This window comes from Pinus tabuliformis, chromosome Q (assembly GCF_031772625.1).
Source record: "Pinus tabuliformis cultivar Carrire ecotype Pingquan chromosome Q, CPIR1, whole genome shotgun sequence".
Classification (NCBI taxonomy): domain Eukaryota; kingdom Viridiplantae; phylum Streptophyta; class Pinopsida; order Pinales; family Pinaceae; genus Pinus; species Pinus tabuliformis.
The window spans coordinates 1,242,281,176-1,242,306,212 of record NC_142296.1 but is presented as its reverse complement, the minus strand read 5'-3'; the positions used below and the strand labels follow the sequence as shown (position 1 = coordinate 1,242,306,212).

General features: G+C 36.5%; 1 protein-coding gene across 1 annotated transcript in view; it reads right to left on the bottom strand.

Moving 5' to 3' along the window:
• Nucleotides 1–765: 765 nt before the first annotated feature.
• LOC149224312 (uncharacterized) overlaps nt 766–25,037 on the bottom strand; it is a 222,851-nt gene continuing 198,579 nt past the window's right edge. The window contains exon 2 of the mRNA XM_089386089.1: nt 766–1,047. Coding sequence (XP_089242215.1) covers nt 788–1,047 — 260 coding nt within the window. The 3' untranslated portion in view covers nt 766–787. The remainder of the gene's footprint in view (nt 1,048–25,037) is intronic.

The following is a 25,037-nucleotide window of genomic DNA, read 5'->3' as shown; positions in this document are numbered from 1 at the left end:
GTATGTAAATGTTATGATATGTTTCCTGAAATGAGTGTCAGGAATGTGTTAGACAGTGTTGAATAAATTTGAAATTCAATGCGTTTCTTTTCTGTTGTATTTGTTGTTTTATAATAAAAAAATTGTATATAGTCTGAATGTGGTCCTTACACTCTGAATGTGGTCCTTACACTTGGTATCAGAGCCATGTTGAACCCTTGAGACCTATGGGCCCATGCATGGATGACTAGTTTTGTTAAAATATCTTCTACATGAGCCCATATGAATCATGCCCAGAGTTATTTTATTCAGTGGTGTTATAAAAATAAAAAATAAAAAAGTTCAAAAAACTACTCACACAAAAATTTGGCCAAATTCCCCAAATACTCGCCTAAATAAATATCCATAAATAAATGTTGGGTAGTGCTCCTACTGCCGCTGGCTATTAAATCGTTGAACTCACCCCAAAAAAAAAAAACTCCACAACATTTTTAATTTTTTTTTTATAAAGTAAACCCTAACGCCAAATCTGCAATCGACATAGCACTGAAACCATAATTCCTGGAAATTCTTGTGGCGGTTTTGTGCAGGTACTATATATAATGGTCAACCCTGAGCACTGATACACACAACACAGTGTATCTTCAACGAGTTTTTCAGTTTCCACGGAAGAAATAGATCTCATAACATGAAATCACATCAGCTAAAAAGAGAATTATTAAAACAAGTTGAGCTCAAAGGAGATTTAAATCAAATCTCGTGTTACATATAGAAACAAAATAGTAATCCTTTTCTGAAATAACGATCTCTACCAAAAATAGCTAATAGCTTGGCTTTGGATCCGACTCAGATGGATGAGAAGGTTTCTTAATGAAGCATGCGTATTTAAAAGCATTGATCTGTTGTTGGCACTTGTAACGATCTCCTTTGTGCTCCTCCAACCATTTCTTCTGAGCTTCTCCGTCACACGGCGATAGACTTCCCTTCTCCATTTCGCCCTTTTCCATTTTTCAACTTTCCATTTCAGGGAAAAAAGTGTCGCCAAGCTAAAGCTCTGAGAACAGTTACCTGAAAACAATAAAATCTTCAATCAATGAAAACGATATTGTCTACTATAATTATTTTAAATTACTGAGATATCGCCGAATCCTCAGAAAATTATTTAAGCTTAAAATCTTCAATCAATGCAAACGATATTGTCTACTGTAATTATTTTAAATTATTGACATATCGCCGAATTCTCAGAAACGCCTATTTAAGTTTAAATCTTACAGAACTCTTTGTCCTTAATTAAATTAGCAGAGCTATAAAAATTCTATAATATGAAACGTTAATAAGTAGCCATTATCCAGTAAATACAACGATTAGAGTTGGTATAAATTCATGGTTTAGAGTTTATGACACGGATTTGCATGGCTGGAATGATAAAACGCACTGACCTGTAAACACAAAATAAAGGTAAAATAAAGGTAAATGGCGGTTAATTTTGAATTTCAGTGGTTTCTTTAATGGTTCAAAAAGTTTCTTTAATGGTTTAAAAATCTCGCGGAACAAGGAAATAAATTTTGAAGTTGAGTTGAGTTTCTATATATATTTATGTTAAGAGCAATAAGTTTTGAATACTAATTTTTTTAAACTAATTGTTATTAGTTATATATATATATAATTTTTTGAAATTAATGATTATATATATATATATATATATATATTAGTTTGTGTTTTAAATATATATATTAATTTTTATATCAGATAAGATTTCAAGGCAAATGTAGTTTTGAGATTTGAACATTTAAGTTTTAAATATATATTAATTACAAAAGGATTTTTAAATAAAATTTCAAGGATTTGGTTTAGAGTTTTGAAAAAATAGAGAGGTTAAAGAAAATATATAAGTGTGGTTGTGGTTTTTGTTTGTAAATTGTAGTTTTAAAATTGTCTATATTTATTAAAATTTATTTAAATTTCAAAATCAATGAAGTTGATTTTGAAATATATATATATATATATATATATATATATATATATATATATATAAAAGATGTATACTGTCAAATTTTTCCGAATCTTTATCCCTCCAAGCGATATTTTTGGGTTCTGTTGAAGTCAAATTTTGTCCTTTTCATTCTAATTTTGGACTGAAATTACTCCTTTAAGTTTCCGAAGGCGCCTCGATTTCATCACGTTGTCAATTTTCCATTGGAAACCACTCGTGCTATTCTCGTGCGGTCAAATTTCGTTCCTGCATTCTTTTCTCTCGAATCCCACATCGTTCGGACTCTTAAATGGATCATTTTGATGTCATGCATATTGTGTATGGAAAACTGATAGATTTCGTTTCCTGATGATAATTGCTTCTTATTACCTGGCATCGACTTATTGGGAAAATCAGAAACCGTGCAATGAAAAACCTGCAGATAGAAAATAAATTGAATCAGTTTCACCTTCAGAAATCTATAATTATTAATTAATTATGCCAACAATGCTTTGCATCTGAGATTTGGGCGAGATTTTGGAGATCTGAGTGTAATTATTTGACATAAATTGATTGGATTGAATATTCAAATTTCTCTGTGTTTTGGCGCTTAAGAATGGATTGGATTTTTTTGAATTAAAACTGTAATTGTGGCAAAATCTATACAACATGGAGCGTAGATATTCTGATCACAAGGGTAACAGGAATTGGATGCAAGCTATACTCTAACGCAGACCCGTCGGGCATGAAACCTTCAACAGCGAAGCAATTGATTATAAACCTTATTGATCGAATCAGAGACGAGGTGAAATTCAAGAAAAACAAAAACAAAAAAATTGACGCAAATGTCACTAATTTCTCGTTTGCACAATAGAAAAATATATATTCGATATTAATTCCGCAAACAAAATAACAATATTTTTAGATAGACCGGATCTCAAAGTTATTTCGAAGAGCTAATGCAAGGCATCAAAATTGTTGACACATTACGGTTTGGGCCGGGGCCACGGTGAATAGGTCCGTTGATTTTGTAAAGCTTTAGTGGAACCTTAATATCTATGTAGGCCAAAGTTTGCTAAAAAAAAAGCAGAAACAAATTATACCCAATTTGATATAACCGTTGATAGAGTAAGAGGCAAATCTACATAAGTTAGTTCTTTTGAAATTACCCTAGTTTATCAACCAAAGGGCACCAAGTCAAACATACGGTGAGCATAATTCAGAATTCAATTTTTTGTTGATTCTCAAATTACTGACGGTGTCTATTTTTAAAGATGAATTATCTAAGATGACTCATGAATGAATTCATGTTTGAAGGCTCTGGATGTTTTTGTGGCAGAAGTATTGCTTACACTAATCCCATATAGAACCATTTTTTTAGTATAAAAAAAAAAAAATTGTTGATGATTGACAGCAAAGATTCATGCAGAATTGCACCAGAATTGTACAACTTAGTAATAGGAGTACTCTAGAATCTTAAAAAAAATATCTATCCTAGTTATTTCATCCATGTGATAGTAATTGGAATGTTTGCCAAGCAGCTTAAATAGCACTCTTTACAAAATGTAAGTAAATCTTAAGTGACTACTTTCTGTTGAATATCGATAATTGTATCTTTAATAAATATGACAACCTAGACAACCTACTAATTGGGATAATCACTCCTTTTATTTCTTATATTATACTTTATGTCACCAGCTATGTAGTAGAATTGAAATGAAAATCAATTGCCTTCAGTGAACAAGAGGTTTTCTAAAATAAGGGGTCCACATGCACATGGAAACAAATATATTGATTTGAAAACACAAGCTATAAAAGATAAAAGTTCAGAGTCTGAATTCATAATACTTCGTAATGCTTCTATTATTATAAGTAATACACCTTATTCTGAAAACCAACGGGGAAAAGGAACTTGCATTCAACATTGTTTGCAGATGAAATGAAGGAAATGAAGGATTTATTCAAGTGTTGGACAAACTAATTTAATTGCAGTAACCAAATTGAAAACACATACTACTGTATACATGTATTTGGAAGAACCTATAAAAAAAAAAAGAGAGTGAAGCTGGATAAAGTTATGATTTGGAAATGAAAGTTTAGGTGCTTAAATGCAATTTGGAATTTACAATTTCTGAATTAAATATGATGCAAAATTTCAAAAATTTATAACAAAAATAAAGAAGGTAAATTCCAAAATGCAAAATATGAAAAAAAATAAAAATAAACAAAATAAATAAATAAATCTAATTCTAGGTAGAGAAATGAAGTATTTATACTCGAATGCAATCTGGAAATTAAAATTTGTGTGTTAATCTAAATGCTGGAAATCCAGAAATCAAAAGGAAAGAAAAACTAAATTTAATTTCCAGAATGTAGAAATATAGATTTTTATTTTATGGTCTAAATTAGGTTCCAGGCAACTAAGCAAGGCTGGAAAACGAAATTTTGGGAATCAATAATGTACAAAAGAAGCAGAAAATTCATAGTAGAATTGCACATGTAATTTCCATATTGCAAATGAAGTAAAAAGAAGGTTCAAGGACTAAGTTTTTGGTGGTGAGAAAGGGTGTACTAGTGCTTCACTAACATCCTAGGAATCATCAAAAGTCTGCATATGTGCATGCTATAGAAATCCTAAGAACTGGAAGTTAAATAAAAACTTCAAAGCAATATCTAAACATGCAAATTTTATAATACTTTAAGTAGCATATTGTTCCTTTTGACCCTACATTTGCCTATGCATTGGATATACTCCATGTAAATTTTTAGGATATCAAACAGTGCACAAACATTTTGTGATGTATCTGAATAAATAAATGATAATCACAGCATGTGTAGAATAAATGTATATTTATATATAGAACTGCTAAAGCTACAAAATCAGAGACTCTGTTTAGGGTGGTATTGAAATATACAACTAAGAAGCCCTCATCCTTAAAATGAACTGGTTAATGCACATGGTTTATGACAGCTAAGGATGTTTAAATGTGCTCAATATTTATATAATAATCTGATGATTAAAAATCACAGAAAATGATAATAAAATAAAACATAAGAATAAGTTTAACTGATGAAACTAGTTCCATCTCATTTCAATAAATTGTCTTTTTTTTTCGTATAATACCAAAAACTTAATCTTGACTTCGTCATACGCTAATTTTCTTGGTTTAGGCTTTATGAGTGGTTGGATGTGAAGCATTTTAATGTTCTAACAATAATCAAGCCATTCTTTTAAAAATTAATAACAAGTTGAAAGTGCCACATTATAAATTGACATATGGAAATTATGTTTTATGTAGTAATATCTTGGTTAAATTTAATATTTACATCAATTGTATAGAAGTTTTATATACTGGTATGTATTAAAGAAAAGACAATAATTAAATATTGATTGCAAAAAGATTTTATTTTTTTTATGGGTACATGAAAAGTTAGTAGTGTGTTTTAAAATATTATTAAATTAATTTGTTTTGAAATTTTTAATAATAATTTGAATTAAATTATAGTTTTCATCAATATCATTATTGATATAAATATATATTATAATTTGGATATCATATTTTCAATAGGTTGCTATGATAATTTGATAATTTATTTAATTATTTACGCATGAGAAGGTGAAGTGGAGTGGTCATTGGTCACAAGTTGTGATCACTTAACAGTATCCTTGGGTTTTCTTTGAAAAAGGTTGAGATCTTTCTTTGGAGATGAACTTAGAGTGATAGCAGGGATGTCACTATCTCTTTCTTGATAGGTGAGGTGTGGTAGGTGTTATAACCAATTTGATTCCTCTCGATAGTTTTGATTCCTTGGATTGAGAAGTATGTTTTTGATTGATTGGCATAATTTCCTTATTTAGAGTATTCTTCTTTATGCCCAATTCAATGCTTGATATATTATCAACTGCATGTTTATATTCTTCCATTGTTAGGTCATGTACCACATCATCTCTAACTAGTTGAGACACTAACATCATTGCTTACTAGGATATTATCTATAATTAAGTAATGTGGTGATGTTTCAAAGAGTTTCTTGGTTGGATGAACTCCTAGGAACTATTCATTGAACACTACATCTTGACGCACAATCACTTGCTTTGTAATTTATCTAATTATTTATTTATTTACAACTTCTAATAAGAATGTTTTAATTTTAGCACTTTTGACATCAAAGTCCTTCATCTTTTTGCTAGCTCGTAAGCTTAAGTTCGCCATTTGAAATTCTTATTCTTACTTGTCCACCTCTTTCGACATTTTTCTGCCTATGGCCTAAATACGATGCTACAAATATCATTTTAGGGAACATACTGACAAGAGTCCAAAATGACACTTATTGAGATATTGGGGAAATATTGCAGAATTATCAAAAGGGATAACTTAGAATTTAAGACTTTTGAAAATATCAAACGTATGGACAACTTTTGGAATAATTTATACGATCTTTTCTTCTACGACAATATTATTGCAACATCTATGACAATGAACTCTACCATATGCAATGATGATTATACAAATCACTTTGTGTTACATATTGTCCCCGATATTGTCACTTATAGGGTCATGTAGACGTAGTTTGAAATGAACAACTATAATTGGAGGCTACAGGAGTACAGTATGTAGACGACTTTACTTGGTTGAAAGCATCATATATTAATTGTACCATGAGATGAATATTGATTATGATTATCCTGCCCTTGTTTTGTTGTTGCTTAGTAAAAAAAAAAAAATTGGGCTGCAATGTTCCCCAGATATAGTCCTTTAGTTATAACGGAATTCGTGGTATAAATACCTTGGGAAAATTATAACCTGCCCACTAGAAGGTTGGAAAGAGTTTCAGGAAGGGTTCCTAAGATTATGTATCGTCATTTCTCCTAAGATTATATGACATTATCTTACATACTTTAGTCTATGAGGAACTCGGGTTGAGGATTCAGAAACGTGACTCTATTATTAGTGAATGTGATGGTTATGTATGTTCTCTATTAATATTATGATTACGATATAATTAATGGTTATGTGTACTCTCTATTGATATCATGATGGTGATAGTAGTAAAGGATAGGCATGTTTCTATTGATGTTATAATGATGATAGCTTTGATCTATATGTATGGTTCCATTAAGGTTATGACGATGCTAGCCATGATGGAGGTATCCCCTATGTTAGCTACTTACATTAGTTCTGGTTCATAATGAACAATGATGTGAATGACCAAGTGGTGGTAATAATGCTATTATGACAATGACTAACACTGAGAAACTTGGTTACTGATTTTTATTGAGTATGGCAGGAAACCACCAGAGGCACTCGCACAGGACGAGTTGACGACCCCTGGTTTGATGAAAATTTATATTATTTTATCTTTGAAATTCTAATCGATTTTGAAACCTACTATATATGTTTATCTATATTATGATGATATGTTAATGGTTGCAGGCACAGATTAGTTGCTTGGCCGAATGACTCACATATGGGTGATGGGGTTGTACAAGTGGATGGAACTACATGGGAGGGGTGGGATAGTGTCCCTGATCTCACCCACTAGCACTCCCGCCATGACTTGGGCTGGAAGGGTTGAAACACCTTCGCCTTGAATATCACGATGCCATGAGTGCAGGTCCCCAAGTTGGGTCGCTCATGAGGATTTTACCGGGGGACGCGCATCAAAGCGGATTCCTTGATCCCCGACACCATTAGTCTCACTATAGCAGGCAACATAAGAGATGATAGCGGTCTATGATGTTGCACCTATACTTTCCCCTCGTAGTCACTGAATGCTTGAAGGGCAAGTGGCATGGCACCCTTGGAACTTCAAGGGAATTTCTTGAAGGGCACGACCAACTTGGCACCCTTGGCATCACAAATAAAATGTTAGGCGTGGCACCCTTGGAATTCAAGGGAATTTCTTAAAGGGCACGACCAACTTTTCACCCTTGGCATCACAAATAAATTGTTAAGCGTGGCACCCTTGGAGCTTCAAGGGAAGTTCTTGAAGGGCACGACCCAAACTTGGCACCTTGGAATCATTAAAAATAAATTAACTAATAAATATAATCAAGAAATGAAAACTGGGTAAATTTACATCAAGGGTAAATGATGTTAGAAACTGAGGTAATTAAATCAAGAATAAAACTTGAGTTAAGAGGATCATAGGAAGAAATAAAATATTTTATCTTAAAAACTCTACCCTCCCCATGTTGGAAAATATTAGGTAGATTATGTAGTTTAATTAGGTAGAAGGGGAAATAGGGACATAATTGTAAGGATAAAGATTAATCTTAAACTAATTAAGCCTAATTAAGAGAAGAGGAAGGTGAATTAAAATAAGAATAATAAATTAAATTTAGAGAAATGTAGAGAACCTCCATGTGGCAACAACCAACATAAGAATATCCATCTAAGAGATAACTTGAGTTAAATTAAGGGGGTAGATAGGGGATCAAATCTTGACTCATTAATTGACTTTAGTAATGAACCCAAATTAAGGAATAAAAAGGGGGATAAAGAGGCAACTAGGAGAAGAAATAGGAATCTTGTTGAGGTGAGGAAAATATTAGTTTTAAATTAAAATTTAAGTAAATAATTTTGGGGAGACCCTTGATGAGAGAGTGATACTTGGATGGGTGAATAATCAAGCTATTGAATTATAAAAAAAATAACTAATTATGCATGACATGCCAAGTCTCACCTATGAGGACTCCTATAAAAGAAGGGGCAAGCCATGAGAGAAGGGACTTTTTTGGAACCCTATTGTTGGATGGACGAGATGATGTCAGAGCAGTGATTACGAAGCTATAGTGAGTTTGGTGAGGTAGAGGATTTCAAAGAGGGGACTCTTGAGCCAAGGTGTGCTCTCCTCTACTAGCTAGTGCTTTCCTCAATAGTGAAAATCATTTGTGTAGATGCTTTCCACAAAATCCAGTAAATAAAAGGGGCATTGTAAATAACCAGCAAGAAGCATCTACAATCAATGATATTGCCGACAACATTTCGAGGATTGTTGTAGCAACAGATGGAAGACAAGCAGACTACCAGTCCACAATGGTGGAAGTTTAAGGTAAAATTTCTAAGAAAAATGTTTTTGTGTTAGATCTTGGATCTACTCTAAATTATATTTCCCTACTACAATTGAAAAGCATGAACTTAGAAATGAAAAACAAAGAAAACCTTGGTTAGTACAACTAGCTATGTGAACAAAAATCAAAGTGATATAAATAAGAAAAGGTTGTTTATTAAACTTGAATAGAATGAACACTCAATTAAGTTTGAAAGTTTTACCTTTGGGGTAATATTATGTGTTAACTGGGATGGATTGGTTAAAATCTCATAAAGTAATTTTGAATTGCTTGGAGAAGTCTTTCACCTGTGTTAATGATGATGGTGAGGACTACATAGTTAAAGGAGTGCCAAGAGTTATTTTTGTGAGGAAAATTTCTACATTACAACTGAAGAAATGTGCTCGCAAAGGATGTCAAATGCTTGTTTCCCAGGTTAAGGATTTAGATGAAAGAAAACAAAAACCATCTTTAGAAGACTACCCTATTTTGGAGTAGTATAAAGATGTATTTCTTGAAGAGATACCAAGACTTCTTTCAAGGAGAAATATAGATTTCACTATTGATACCATTCCTGGAGAATTTTTAGTGTCCAAAGCTCCATATAGGATGAGAGTTAATGGAGTTGGAGATTCAATTTCAAAACTTGTTATATAAGAAGTACATAAGACCTAGTGTGTCTCCCTGGGATGCACCAATTTATTTGTGAAGAAGAAAGATGGGACACTTAAACTTTGTATTAACTATAGACAGCGAAAAAAAATGACCATTAAAAACAAATATCCTTTACTCTAAATTGATGACTTGTTTGATCAAGTCAAAGGAGCATCAATCTTTTCAAAATTTGATCTAAGGTATGGATATCATCAAATAAGGATCAAGATTCAAGATATACATAAATGAGCATTCAGAAAAAGATATGGACACTATGAATTTCTAGTGTTTCCATTTGGACTCGTTAATGCACCAACAACTTTCATGTGCTTGATGAATAGTGATTTGAGTCATTTTCTTGACAAATTTGTCATAGTATTCGTAGGTGATATTCTAGTTTAAGTAAATAATAACATGATCGGAACTTGCAGATTTTTCTTCAAACACTTAGAGAGAATGAGTTATACGCTAAGTTTAGAAAATTTTCATTCTACCAAGAACAAATTTAGTATTTGGGACATATAGTGTCTAAGGAAGGGATTGTTGTAGACCGAGAAAAGATTAGAGCTATTATTGAGTGGCCATTACCTAAAGATGTGTTGAGGTTAGTCCATTTATGGGAATAATAGGTTATTACAGAAGATTTATAGATGGTTTCTCTAAATTGGCATATCATATTACTTCTTTACAAAAGTAGTGGATAAAATTTGAATGGAGTTAGAGATAGTTTTGAGAAACTAAAGCAGTTATTAACCATTGACGTCCATCCTAAACTTTAGCTGATACTAATAAATATTTTATTGTATGCACGGATGCTTGTAAAAAAGGATTGGAAGGTGTCTTAATGCAAGAGGGGCATGTAATCATCTATGAGTCGAGGAAATTAAAATATCATGAAAATAACTATGCTACGCATGAATTAGAACTAGAAGCCATCATCCATGCTTTAGAAATTTTGACACATTATTTGATAGGATGGAAATTCCAGCTAAAGACAAGAAATGTTAGCCTCAAGTATATTTTTGACCAAGAAAATCTAAATGTTAGGCAAGCTAGATGGTTGGTTTTCCTTAGTGAGTACGATTTTGAAATCGTACACATTAAAGGCAAAGAAAACAAAATTGTTGATGTTTTAAGCAAAAAATTAAGCCAAAATTGTACCATTTAAGCAACCAGTTGGCCTATAGATTTGATAAAGAAGATAAAAACAGCAACAAAATTTGATGAAGGATACATGCAAATTAAAAGTAAAATGCAGAAAATTGAGTTGTTAGGAGTTCAAAGGACACTGATTTTTCAGTAAATAATCAAGATTTGTTGTTGTTCAAAGGAATAATTTACTTACCCAATTATTCAAAATTGAAAAAAAAAAATTAGATGAATTGCATAAGAAACCGACTATTGGACATCCTGGGTACCAAAGACTAATAATTGTGTTGAGGAAGGATTATTATTGTCCTAACATGAAAATAGAGACAGCATGATATGTGACTAGGTGTTTAGAATGCCAACAAGTGAAGGCTTCTCATCAACACCTAGCAGGATTGTTGCAACCTTTTCCTATTCCAGAATGGAAATGGGAAACCATATCCATGGATTTTATTACTAGACTACCAAGGACTAGGAAACAACATGACTCAATCATGGTAGTGGTAGATAAGCTTAGTAAAGTTGAACACTTTATTCTTATTAAATATACCTTTAAGGCTATTAATATAGCATACATCTTCATGAAATATATATTTAGGTTTCACGGTATGCCCTAAACTATGATTTTAGACCGTGATACCAAATTCACTTCAAAATTTTGGAAGCAATTATTTGAAGAAATGGGGACAAATTTGAACTTTAAACAGTTTATCGCCCTCAAACTAATGTTCAAACGGAAAGAACTAATCAAATCTTAGAATATGTGTTTAGAATGTATAGTATGGACAAACCAACTAAGTGGGAAGATTATCTTCACTTAGTTGATTTTTCTTATAATAATGGGTACCAAACTTCTTTGAAGATGAGTCCCTGTACTATATGGCAGAACATGAAAATTACCTCCAAGTTGGGACCATCTTGAAGATTGGTTAGTATTGGGGCTATATATGTTAAAGGAGATGGAGGAAGTGATTAAACAGGTCAGACAAAATTTAAAATACACACAAGATCAACAAAAAAGTTATGCAGATCTAAAAATGGTTCAGAAGGAATTCAATGTGAGAGATCATGTATAGTTAAAAGTAAAACCAAAGAAAATCACACTTAGACTTGGCAATTTTGCCAAGTTATCAACTAGATACTATGGACCTTTTAAAGTTTTAGCCAGAATTGGACCAGTTTCTTATCAACTCACTCTTCCAGCAAACATAAAAGTTCACAATGTTTTTCATGTATCTTTATTAAATAAATATGTACATGACTCATCTAGTATAATTGATTAGAATGTTGTATAGGTGGAGCCATAGGTAGGATTCCTGGCATAACCACTATGTATTCTAGACCGGAGAGTAGTCATGCTCTGGAATAGAGACATAACTCAACTAAAAATTCAATGGAAACATTTCAATTTGGAAGAGTCAATTTGGGAGTTGGAGGATGTTTTTAAAGAAGAATATTCTTCTTTGTTATAGCAAGCTGGAGTGTATTCCAGAAGACTATGATTATACACTGAGACGGTGTCAAATTCAAGCAGAGGAGGATGTGACATCCCCTCACTTGAGGTTTTTATGTAATTAATTATGTGTGTGTGTGTATGTGTTTTATTTTTTAAAGTTTGAAAGACATGAAGAATTTAATTATCAAGCAAAGGAGGATGTGACATTCCTTGACTTGAGGTTTTTATGTAATTAATTATATGTGTGTGTGTGTGTTTTAAGTTTGAAAGACGTGAAGAATTTAATTATCTATACTTTATTATTGATAATGAATGACTATAAATATGTATTTAATATGTTTATAGTAAATAAAAGAGGTCTAAAAAAATAATGTTGGAGTACACTTCGCTGAAAGAAATATGAGTACAAATTGTTGGCGAATATTAATTACCTAGTAATAAGTCTTAGGCATCTAATCTGGATGATAAGATTTATTATGAATTTATGGAATTGGCCAATTTATTGATTCCCTAAAAGACATGATGTTTTCTTTAGGAGTGGGAAACAAAATCTCAATAATGAGCTAGTAACTAGATGCCATATGTTGGGGAGGTGGAGGTAGTTACCAACTACCAAAATGAGTGGGAGATGGGTAATAGGAAAAAAAGGATAATTTATGTTTTGGTCTTCTTGCTGGAGAGACTCATGTTGTCTTAGAGAGATTGTGAGCGTGGAAAGTGAATAGGGCAAACAGAAGACATTTGCAGACCTATGCTGAGAGGGGTATCTTCATAGAGGAAGTATCAAGGCTGGAAATAGCCAAGTACTCAACTATTAATTTTCCAGACATACATTTAAAGTTGGTAGTTTGAGCTTTTCAACTATGTATTACTTAAAGTTCTGTTAATTTTTTAGTGTTACTTATTTTTTGAACTACGGATATTTAAAAGTATTTACAGTAGTATTCTGTAAATAAATAAATAAATAAATCATTCTTTATCATTCTTTATATTCAAATTATATCTACACAAAATTTGATACATGGAAATAGATATGTAGTCAAGTGTGTGTGTGTATATATATATATATATATATATATATATATATATATGAGTGAATATAAGTACTTCCTCGGAATAAAAAAATTATGCATATATGCATGAATATTGATTTAAGAATTTATACAAAATGGTACACAACTAAGGTAATGCCTATATATATATATGAAAAAGACAGATTAGAGAACAATATTTCTTTAAAAGAGCACCCTAAAGGGTCCTCTCCCTTATGGTCGAGCCTGCTTGCGCATCCTTAACAGTCGAGTACCTAAAGGTCCTCTCCTCTCCCTATGGTTGAGCCCCCTCTCCTCTCCTCTCCCTTATGGTCGAGCACCCTAAAGGGTCCTCTCCTTAACAGTCGAGCCTGCTTACGCATCCTTATCAGTCGAGCCCCCTAAAGGGTTTTAACTCTCACTCATCATATGGGTGAGGGACGGAGTCACTCACTATTCATATGGTGAGGGTCCTCTCCCTCTCCCTTATGGTCGAGTACCTAAAGGTCCTATGGTCGAGCGCCTCCGGTCCTTATTAGTCGAGCGTGCTTACGCACCCTAAAGGGACGGAGTCACTCACTATTCATATGGTGAGGGTCCTCTCCCTCTCCCTTATGGTCGAGTACCTAAAGGTCCTATGGTCGAGCGCCTCCGGTCCTTATTAGTCGAGCGTGCTTACGCATCCTTATGGTCGAGCCCCTGACGGACCTTATGGTCGAGCCTGCTTACGCATCCTCCGCCAAACTAAAATGGCAAGAATGGGAGGGAATCTTGAAAAAACCTCTCCCTTATGGTCGAGCCTGCTTACGCATCCTCCGCCGGAACATAAAGCACCTGGACTTATATATATATATATATATATATATATATATATATATATATATATATATATATACTTGTCCTTTTAACATAATGCAAACAAGATTAAAGAACTGTAGACATTTATCCAAACTGAAAAACATGTCAAACTAATAGATTTTATGAGCATAATTAAAGGAAAGATTCAGTGTTTTATATATATATATATTCTTTTGCAAATTACAAACAGAGTCTGATGAATTAAAATCATTACGTATTTCTTCATAAATTGTATTTGAAAATAAAATTTTGTGAGAGAATGTTGGGATAGGGTCCCTAGGGTTAGTTTTGGGGTTAATTTAACCCAATTTTGTAAAAGTTTTGTAAAAATAATGTAAAGTCTCCGTGATATGTGGATGCGGAGCGCACAGTAGATAGGAGTCAAAAGGGCCTTAGCCCTTGTTTTAGATCGACTTTGGAGACTCGCCCATGAGTCGGGGGCCATGGTATTGTTTTTAAAAATCTATAAATAGTTGAGTCTTAGCGAGTCTTAGAGATAACTTTTGATCGAGAATTGTGTGCATTGAAGAATTTGTTTGTCTTGGGCAACTTCTAACGTAGGAAAGCTCTGCTTCCTGCGCTTAGGTAAAGAAGGGAAGGCTCATGCAGCTGAGTGCGCATGAGGCCTAGGTAGAGTCCGCAGCTGAGTGGCCAGACCCCTTTAGCTGTGTGCACAGGGTAGAAGAGTTTGTAATCGGTGAACTGAAGATCAATAAAGACAGCTTTTTGAAGAACTACTAAGTATTTCCATTGAATCTGTTTATGTTATATTTTTCGATTAATGATATGTTTTGTGAAATGTTGAATGAATAATACACGAATTCACTGAATCTGTCTTAATAATGTATGAAATGAATGGTTATCTGCTTCCACGAAGTTAAAATCTATTTATCTTATGTTTTCTGATGAATTAAGTAGATCTACGTGAACTTCGATCTAGGGTTGTTTGTTGATGTGCGAAAGTAGGTAAATCGATTGTTTAAGGTTCGAAAAGACTCGTCGTGGGCCTTCGCAAAGGTCTAGAAAAAACTTTAACTTAGTTACAGTAAAAATCCCTAGAATTCTATCGATATGTGCGGAAGCAGGTCTAAGGCATTGAAGACATCACACTAGTCTCTGGATGCAGAAACTTGGTTCTTGCATCCCCAAATACTGGTTCCGCTGAGATTGCATCCTACGCTACGCGGGTTGTTGCCGAAAGGGCCAGCAGTGTAGGGTTTTGTTCGTTGGTGCAACTAGCTCTAAACCTGGGTCAGTTCCCCCTAAGCCAAAAAATGGTTCTGTTGTCGGGACTAGGATCTACTTAAGAGATGTGTGATGTCGCAGCATTGGAATCCGACTAAGAAAGAGATTGAAAAGAGGTTAGATCAAAAGATTCAAAAATTTGTAGCGCAAGAAAATAGGAATTTGCGCCTATTGAAGGATGATTGGTTGAATAGGTATCTGTATACAAAGGTACGTGAAATATTCTTTTGCACTTTCCCAATTGAATTATATGAGTGGTTAGCTAAATTGATAGACATTTAAGGAAGGTGGAAACTCAATAGTCCTATAGTGTGGACTCCGGAATTGGTGCGACAGCTAGAGGCATCTGAAAACAAGATCGCGTGGGTTGTAAATCATTGGCTTGATCGAATTCTGGGAGAATTTGTTACTGAATTTGCAATTGATACCTCAGTTAGCTATAGCGAAGCGGAGCGAAGATTCTTCAAGGGACCGCGAGGTAAGTACTTGAGGTCATTGAATACATGGATTAAAATGCTATTATGTGAAAAGCGGGTAATGACATTACCTTAATGTTCGGAGCTACGCGAAGTGGTAGATTCTTTAAAAGTCACAAATCAGGTACAGAGTATAGTCCATTGATTGAACCTCATTCAAGCGACGATGAAGCGGAAACGCTGACTACACCGCGAAGCATTGTTCAATTAATAACTCATGGTATTCTGAAGATATCTCATACATCCACTCCACCTCCACCTCCACCTCTACCACATACACCTTCACCTACACCTCCGCCTCCACCTCCACCCTCATCATGGCAAACCCAATGAATATGTTGATCTTCAAGGGCATAGGAAGTGAATATCCAGAGCAATTCTGGTTTGTTGCGAACGTTGTACGAACAGCGCAACAAATCACTAATAATAATATAAAGAAGGCACAATTGGTTACTGCCCTGCAGGATTACGCGCTAACCTAGTACATTAAGTATTGCGATGATAATCCTCATGCATCATTAGTAGAGACTCAGATAGCTCTAAATAAAGAATTTAGTAAGCCTAAATCAAAGGCGCATTCGATAATCGAATTTAAGGAGATTCGAATGAGAGTCGATGAGACACCTCTGGATTTTGATCAGAAGTTGAAGTGTCATATCAGGCAGGCTAACATGCAAATTTCAAATACACAGCACCGCGACTAGTTTATAGCATCACTCTTGCCACACTTAAGAATACATCTTTCATAGCAGAAGATAGCAACGCAAACAGAAGCCTTAGAGATCGCAATGAAGCTGCACGCATCACCTATTCATGATACAAACTTGGGGGTGCAACAGATCCACTCGCAGTTAGAGAGCCTGCACCTAGAATTACAGAGTCTAAAGAAAGAAAGGGAGACTCAATGAGAAGTGCGCGTAGAGGTTTGGTGCTTGAAGTGCAAAGGCCACGAGCACGATAAAGATCATTGTCCAATCTACGCGAATTATATTACAGGGGGGGGCCAGTCCCCTTAAAACCAGAAGCCCCAGCCGAGCCAAGCACGAGAGTTACGCTATGGTGCATCATTTGTCAAGTCACTGGGAAACATGCGACGGATAACTGCCACTTACTTCAGAAGTTCGTTCAGACACACCAGCAGTTGTTCTGCAATTTATGTATATTTGTGGGCTATGATGAGCACCACTGTCAAAGTTATGAGTTGATGATGGAAAGAACCCTACTTACCATATGCAAGCAGAAACTCGGCCTCCCTATCAAGGCACAGGAGGAGTGTGCGGGGGTTTTCAAGGTCGAGGACGAAGACGAGGGGGAGGACCTGGTAGAGGTCATGGTCAAGTTATCTGCTACAACTGCAAACAGTCGAGGTACTTCGCACAAGATTGCCTGAATCCTACACACCCTTTGTGTCAATACTGTAGACAATTCGACCATGCCATAGAAGAATGTCTAGTGCTAATAGCTAAAATGCAAGAGAAGAAAACGCAGCCTCAGCAGCCTACACAGAATTTACAAATGATGAGGGTTGAGCCCCACGAGGAGGATTAGAGCATTAATATTGTACTAAGAAGTGGTATGATGATTGGTGTAGATAAAGGTAAGCAGCCTGAAGAAGGCAGATGGGTTTGTAAAGATCCTGAGAAAGAAGTCATCTTTTACCTCAATCGCACTAAAGAAACATTTATGGAAGAAAAGAAGAGCTTCGTCAAGGCCTCCACCTCAGGAAGCCAGGACAAGACACCAGAGACCAATGCGACACAAGAGGTTGATCCTTTTGTACTCACTACTTTCTTGGAGACCTGCATGAAGTTACTGCGTGACAGAAAGGTTGTGGAAGGATTGTAGGACTTAATAGACAAGTGCGCCAATAAGGAAAAGACTCCTATGGAGCAGCACACAGTTAGAAAGATTGGTAAGCATAAGGCACGAACAGGACGCGAAATGTGGCTAACAGCGCAGATACGTGATTATGAAATGGACCAGGTAATTTTGGATTTGGGGTTTGATGCGAATGTTTTGTCAAAACAGACATGGGAAAGGATGGGGATACTTGCACTATAATGGTCTCTGATTAAGCTCTGAATGGAAAATCAGCAGAAAATATGTTGGGTTGTGTTATATTCTTTCCACGACTAGCCTACGTAGTTAACCGAGGGGTCAGAGGGGGGGTGGCGCCCCCCTTCATTAAACCGATTGCGCAGCGGGGGGTTTGAGGGGGGCGGGTAACCCCCTCTACGAGGTTCAGGGCAGTGCCCCGGGAATATCTGGGACCCTATATTAGGTTGGGCGGATCTACCTATGGTTTTTTGCATGGTTTTGGATGCGATGGTTTTCAGTCCGTGGTTTTGGATGCGATGGTTTTCGGTCCATGGTTTTGGACGCGATGGTTTTCGGTCCATGGTATTGGATGCTTCGGCATATATAAATATGTATTGTAACATTGAAAGGAATATAATGAAATATCAAGCTGGTAGTCTCGGTTTTGGAATCCAGGGGAAAATCTCTGTGTATATGTGTTATGCTCTCGCATTGTTTATTTTCTATGTTTTAGAATTCGTATGCAGGGAATTTTTGTACGGGTTTAAAACTTACATTTGTATTAGAGTTGTTTTGGCTTCAAGGGGACGCCTGAGAGGTTTCGCTCGAGCCTGTGGTAGATCCTGTTCAATGGGAGATCTGTGGGATCGATTCTGGTGGTGAAAGAAGACAGCGAGCAGTGGAAAGATAGAAATCGAAAAATTTAATGGTCAGATTTTTGAGTTGTGGAAACTCAAGATGGAGGATCTATTGGTGGATAAAGATCAGTGGATCGCGGTAGATCCGGGTACTAAACCAACGGATTGTCCGATGAAGAATGGAAGAAGTTGGATCAGAAGGCAAAGAGCACAATACGATTGTGTGTCTCAGATTCAGTATTGCTAAATGTAATAGGGGAAGCTACGACTAAGGCTTTGTGGGTGGGACAAGTTAGGGACTTTGTATCAATCTAAGTCTTAAACTGTTCCTATGGAAAACACTGTATAACCTGAGGATGAAAGATGGAGACTCAGTGACAGAGCATCTGAACACATTTAATATTGTGGTAAGTCAGTTATTATATGTTGATATTAAAATTTCAGATGAAGATAAGTGCATCAGTTTGTTGTGTTCTCTACCATATTTGTAAGATAGTCTGGTTATTGCAATAGGTAGCAATGCAACTACCTTGCAGTTTGATGAAATAGTCTCATCCTTGCTAACGGGGGAGATGAGATGGAAAAATATGGAGAGCCAAAATGGTGATGCCTTGTCTGTATGAGGACAGTCCCAGAACAGAAACAAAAATAATTCATCAAGTGGGAGATCTAAACCTAGAGGAATATTTAAATCTCCAAGAAAACCTATAAAGGTGGTGTGCTAGAAATGCGGAAAGGAAGGGCACTACAAAAGGGATTGTACATCTAAAGCTCCTGACAAAGGAAAGGGATCTGATGATGCTCCTTCTGCAGAGGTGAAAACCACCTCATATGAAGGTGGGGATGTTTACTTGGCTTCTTCAAGTACACATGTAGATCATGAGGCATGGTTGATTGACTCAGGTGCATCCTTTCACTTCACTCCCCATAGAGAGTGGTTCTGCGAGTATGAGAAACATGATGGCGGTGATTTCTTCTTGGGGGATGACAAGAAGGTTAGAATCGTTGGTTGCAGAAAAGTGAAGTTGAAGTTGCAAGGTGGAAGGGTTAGAACACTTTTGGGTGTTCTGCATTTTCCTGCATTGGCCAGAAATCTGATTTTCGTAAACAAGTTGGATGATGCAGGTGTAAAAACAGCGTTCGAGAAGGATACCTGCAAGATGGTTCAGGGAGCACTGGTATTGATGTGGGGGGTTTGGAGGAACTCTATACAAGCTGCAAGGTAGCACTGTTGTTGACGGGTGCAACAGTGCTTTTGTTCCTGAAAGTGGAGCAAAATATCTAGTGGTTTCTGGAGAGAAGACCATGTTGTGGCATCAAAGGCTTGGACATATTGGAGAGAAGGGCCTTCGAATACTTCATGGTAAAGGTATGGTAGAAGGTATGAGTAATAGCTCTCTAGATTTTGATTTCTGTGAAAATTGTGTATATGGGAAGCAAAATCGGGTGAGTTTCCCCTCTAGTGGTAAGAGGGCGAAACAGATCTTAGAGCTTGTGCACAGTGATGTATTTGGACCTGTGAAGGTTCCATCATTAGGTAAGTCTGTGTACTATGTATCATTTATAAATGACTTCTCAAGGAATACATGGATATATTTCCTTAAGAAGAAATCTGAAGTCTTTGACAGGTTTAAAGAATTTAAGGCTTTGGTGGAAAACCATATAGAGAACAAGATAAAGGTGTTGAGGACAAATAACGGTGAAGAGTTTTGCAGTAAGGAATTTGAAAAATTCTGTAAGAAGTGTGATATAGCAAGGCAGAAGACTACTCCATACACACCTGAGCAAAATGGAGTTACAGAAAGAATGAACAAGACATTGATGGGAAGGGAAAGAAGCATGCTCAGTGGTGTCCGGTTATGACAGGAATTCTGGGCAGAGGCAGTGGAGATAACATGTTACATGGTCAATAGATCACCTTGATCAGCGTTGGAGGATAAGACTCCACAAGAGGTATGGACTGGTAAGAAACTCTCTATTTCACATCTGAGGGTATTTTGATGTGATGCATATGTACATGTTCCAAAGGAGAAAAGAACCAAGTTGGATAGTAAATCTGAAAAGTGCATCTTTATTGGGTATAAGGATGGTTTAAAGGGTTATAATCTTTAGAACCCAGTAATAAGGAAGGTTGTGTACAGCCGAGATGTGGTGTTCAGAGGGGCGAAAGATGTTATTAAACATGAAGTCCAACCAAAGGAATCTAAGAAGATAGAGTTTGAGCTTAAGGAGGAAGAATCAGACTCTACAGCAGAGGAGGAATCAAAAGATGAATAGCCACAAACTCCGAGTGTGAGAAGATCAGTTCGAGAAAGAAGGCAACCAGAAAGGTATAGTCCATCTGCTTTCTGTTAAAATTTTGCTTTATCTATTACTGATGATGATCCCAGAACTGTGAAGGAAGTAGTAGATTCAGAGGATGGAAAACTCTAGAAAGAGGCCATGGTTGATGAAATGGCATCTTTGCACAAAAATGAGGCATGGGATCTGGTGGAGTTGTCGGCTAGAAGGAAACCCATTGGCAGCAAATGGGTGTTCAAGAAGAAGACAAATGCAAAAGGAAAGGTGGAGAAATACAAAGCTCGATTGGTAGCAAAAGGTTATTCCCAGGTGCCAGGAATTGATTTTGGTGATATTTTTTCTCCTGTTGCCAAGGTAGCTTCTATTAGATTACTTTTATATGTTGCTACTCCTTTTGATTTTTAGATAGAACAGATGGATGTGAAGACAAAATTTCTTCACGTGGATCTGGAAGAGGAGATCTACATGAAGCAACCTGAAGGCTTTGCGGTGAAGGGTAAGAAAGAACTGGTATGCAAGTCAAAGAAGTCTATGTATGGGTTAAAATAGTCACCAAGGATGTGGTATCATAAATTTGATACATTTATACGGGGACTTGGCTTCACCAGAAGCAAAGCAGATTACTATGTGTATTTTAAATTAATTGGTGATTGTAGAAATTCTCACTGTAGATCACCTGATAATGCAATATACTAAAGAAAAATACTTGATCTACTTCTACAAACAAACTTGCGGAAGCTTAATTGAATTTGACCAAGATCAAATAGAACACATATAACAGATGAAGAAGAAATCAATCACACATGAACACAGAAGAATACTCTGGGGAAAGCCTCAGCTAAAAACCCCGATCTCTGTATTATCATACAAGTGGAAATATCTCCGGATTACACAAAGCTTTAGCTCACAAGCTATCCAGCTCTCAGTACAATCCCTCAATGCTGCTCATAGACAGAATAGACAACACATATGCCTTCCTTCAGTCCTCCAAGCCTCCTATTTCCTTGCACAGTTTCTCCTGGGTCCTCAAGCTGCCACTTGTGTGTAATTACCTCACACACTGCTCACCAAACTCAGAAATAACTGCACAATCCTCAAGGAAAGAATTCCTTCTGCATGCAAGAGATATCCTCATGGGAATATTCATGCAACTGATAGTACACTGTCCCATCCACTGATCTCAACTGGGTCTCTGTCTGAGCTGACATGCATGAGTTATTTATGAGAGAATATTCAGTTATCTGAAGTACACTAGTTGCATGCATGCATGCATTGACTAACTAAACTCACAATCAGTTCCACAAACTGTTGGAACTAATATAACTAGACTCAACTCAGTTAACTAAGCTAACTAACTACAACTCAAAGTACGACTCATCCTGATCTCCTTAATTAAGGGATAACTTCCTCAATCAAAGGGATAACTGTTGCATGTCTTCACATAGACTTCATGTTTGATTTTCTCTAACTAATTAACTCAAGATGAATTAATTAATTATTTTACAAACAGTTGTTGAGCTCAAATTCGAATTTTAATTCACAATTTTAATTTAAGGACTAATTAAAATTGGAATGTATCCCGAAATGCTATTTTTAGCATTTCTTATTGCTATTTTCAACACTCACTCTCAACAAGAAAGGGATTATCTGTCACCCCGATCCTGTCTCTGTGGAACTCAAATTTGCATTTTGAAAATGCCTTAGTAAAAATATATGCATCCTGCTCCTCAAACGAAACATACTGCAACAACATGATCCTCTTCACCACACAGTCTCGAAGATGATGATGTCAGATATCGATGTGATTGGACCTGTCATGAAATACTGGATTCTCAGAGAGTTTGATACAACTCTGATTATCACAATAGATCATAGTTGGATCCATCCTCTGATGAAGCAATCCAACTTGAAATTTCCGCATCCAAATGGCCTCACATGTTGCCTGACTGGAAGCCATGTATTCAGCCTCTGTTGAGCTAAGTGAAACTGACCTTTGTTTCCTGTTGTACCAAGAAACTGCAGCTAAACCAAGGTTGAAAATTCCTCCTGAAGTGCTCTTCTGATCTGACGGACTCCCTGCCTAATCTGCATCTGTGAAGCCCTGAAGCTTCACTCCCTCTGTCTGTCTGTACCATAATCCATACTGAGATGTGCCTCTGAGGTATCTCAACACATGCTTTGTTGCCTTCCAAAACAACTTGGTAGGTTGAACCATAGCTTGACTCAGCTGGTTCACCGCAAAGCACAAATCTAGTCGTGTGTTCACTAAATACATCAATGAACCCACAAGCTGTTGATACATAGTAGCAGCTACTACCTCACCTGAAGTAGCATCCTCCTTCCTCCAATTACCTGCTAGAGGAGTCTGCATGGGCTTGCACTTCTCCAGGTGTAATTTCCTGAGTATCTCATGGGCATACTTGCCTTGATACACAAACACTTCCCCATCCTTCTGCCACAGTTCCATGCCTAGAAAGTAGTGCATGAGACCCATGTCTTTCATCTCGAACTCTTGCAAGACTTGATCAACTGATCATCACCTATTAATATCAAATCATCAACATAAAGAGCAATGATCAATGGCTTACCTTCCACCATGATGTGGTATAGGTTCGCATCTACTTCACTCTTTGTGAAGCCCAACCCGGTGAAATAGCTATCGATCTTGGTGTACCAAGCACGAGGTGCTTGCTTCAGCCTGTACAAATCTCTCTTGAGTTGGCACACATGCGACTCACGATTGAAGGTCTCAAATCCTTCCAGCTGCTCTATGTACACCTCTTCCTCAATCTTTCCATTGAGGAACGCAGTCTTCACATCCATCTGATGGATCTTCCAACCCATCTGTGTTGATAGTGCCAACATCGATCTGATAGATGAGTACCTTGCTACAAGAGAAAAAGTCTCATCATAGTCGATCCCCTCGACCTGTGAGAAACCATGGGCAACAAACCTTGCCTTATGTTTCTCCACACTACCATCAGTTGTTTGCTTTACCTTGTAAAGCCATCGGGAACTCACCACTGACTTGTTCTCTGGTCTTGGAACAACATCCCAAACATTGTTCCGAACTATGGAGTCATACTTCTCCACCATAGCATCAACCCAAACTGGCTACTGCACTGCTTCCTCGAAGGAAGATGGTTCGATCTCTATACATTCCCCAACAAAGGCCATGTAACCAGTGTACCACTCAGGTGACCTCCTCTATCTGCATTGAGAAGATGGTTGTCCCACATTCTCTCTCACATCCATCAACAATCTGTCAGCTTCCCTTGAGCATTTCCACCCATCTCTGGAAGACTCTGCATGAGTGGATGTCTCCACTCTTGGATCCTCTGCATGCGGCTGCTTCGCATCAGTCTGAGGCTCCTCCTCCTTAGGAACCAAAAGTTCTTCATTTGCATGCAACTTGAGCTCCCTCTTAAGGGAAACTCGCATGGCCTTTTGCTCGTCGAACTTTAGATCTCTGCGTACCACTGTCCTCTGACTGGTAGGTAAGAACACTCGATAGTTGTGGGGTGTATCAGTGTACCCCACAAGTATCCCCAACTCAGTTGTTGGCTCTAGCTTCTTCCGGGCATCTTTGGTCACATGGAAAAATACCGATGAGCCAAAGATCCTAAAGTGACTCACATCTGGTCTCTTCCCAGAGAAAGCCTCCTCTGGTGTCTTCATCCCCAGTATACGATGTGGGCTTCTATTCTACAAGTATACTATTGTATTGCATGCCTCAGCCCACAAATGAAGTGGTAGGCCTTGGTCATGCAGCATCGCCCGAGCTACTCCCACAATCGTTATGTTCTTCCTTTCGGCCACCCCATTCTGCTGTGGGTTATGGGGTGCCATCAAATCCCGTTTAATTCCTTCTGCTACACAGAAATCCTAAACTGTTGAGAGACAAACTCTCCACCATTGTCACTTGCAAGGCCCTTATCTTCTTTCCTAATTCTTTCTCAACCAAGGCTTTGAACTCACAAAACCTTGAGAAGGTTTGATCCTTCTTTTGCATGAAATAGATCCAGCATCTATGAGAAAAATCATCAATGAAAATAACATAGTACCTTTGTTTAGCGGTGGAGGCTATCGATAATGGTCCACACACATCTGTATGAACTCATTCCAAGATTGCTCCAACTCGACTGTCTCGATCCTGAAAGGAAGATTTTGCATACTTACCCAAACTA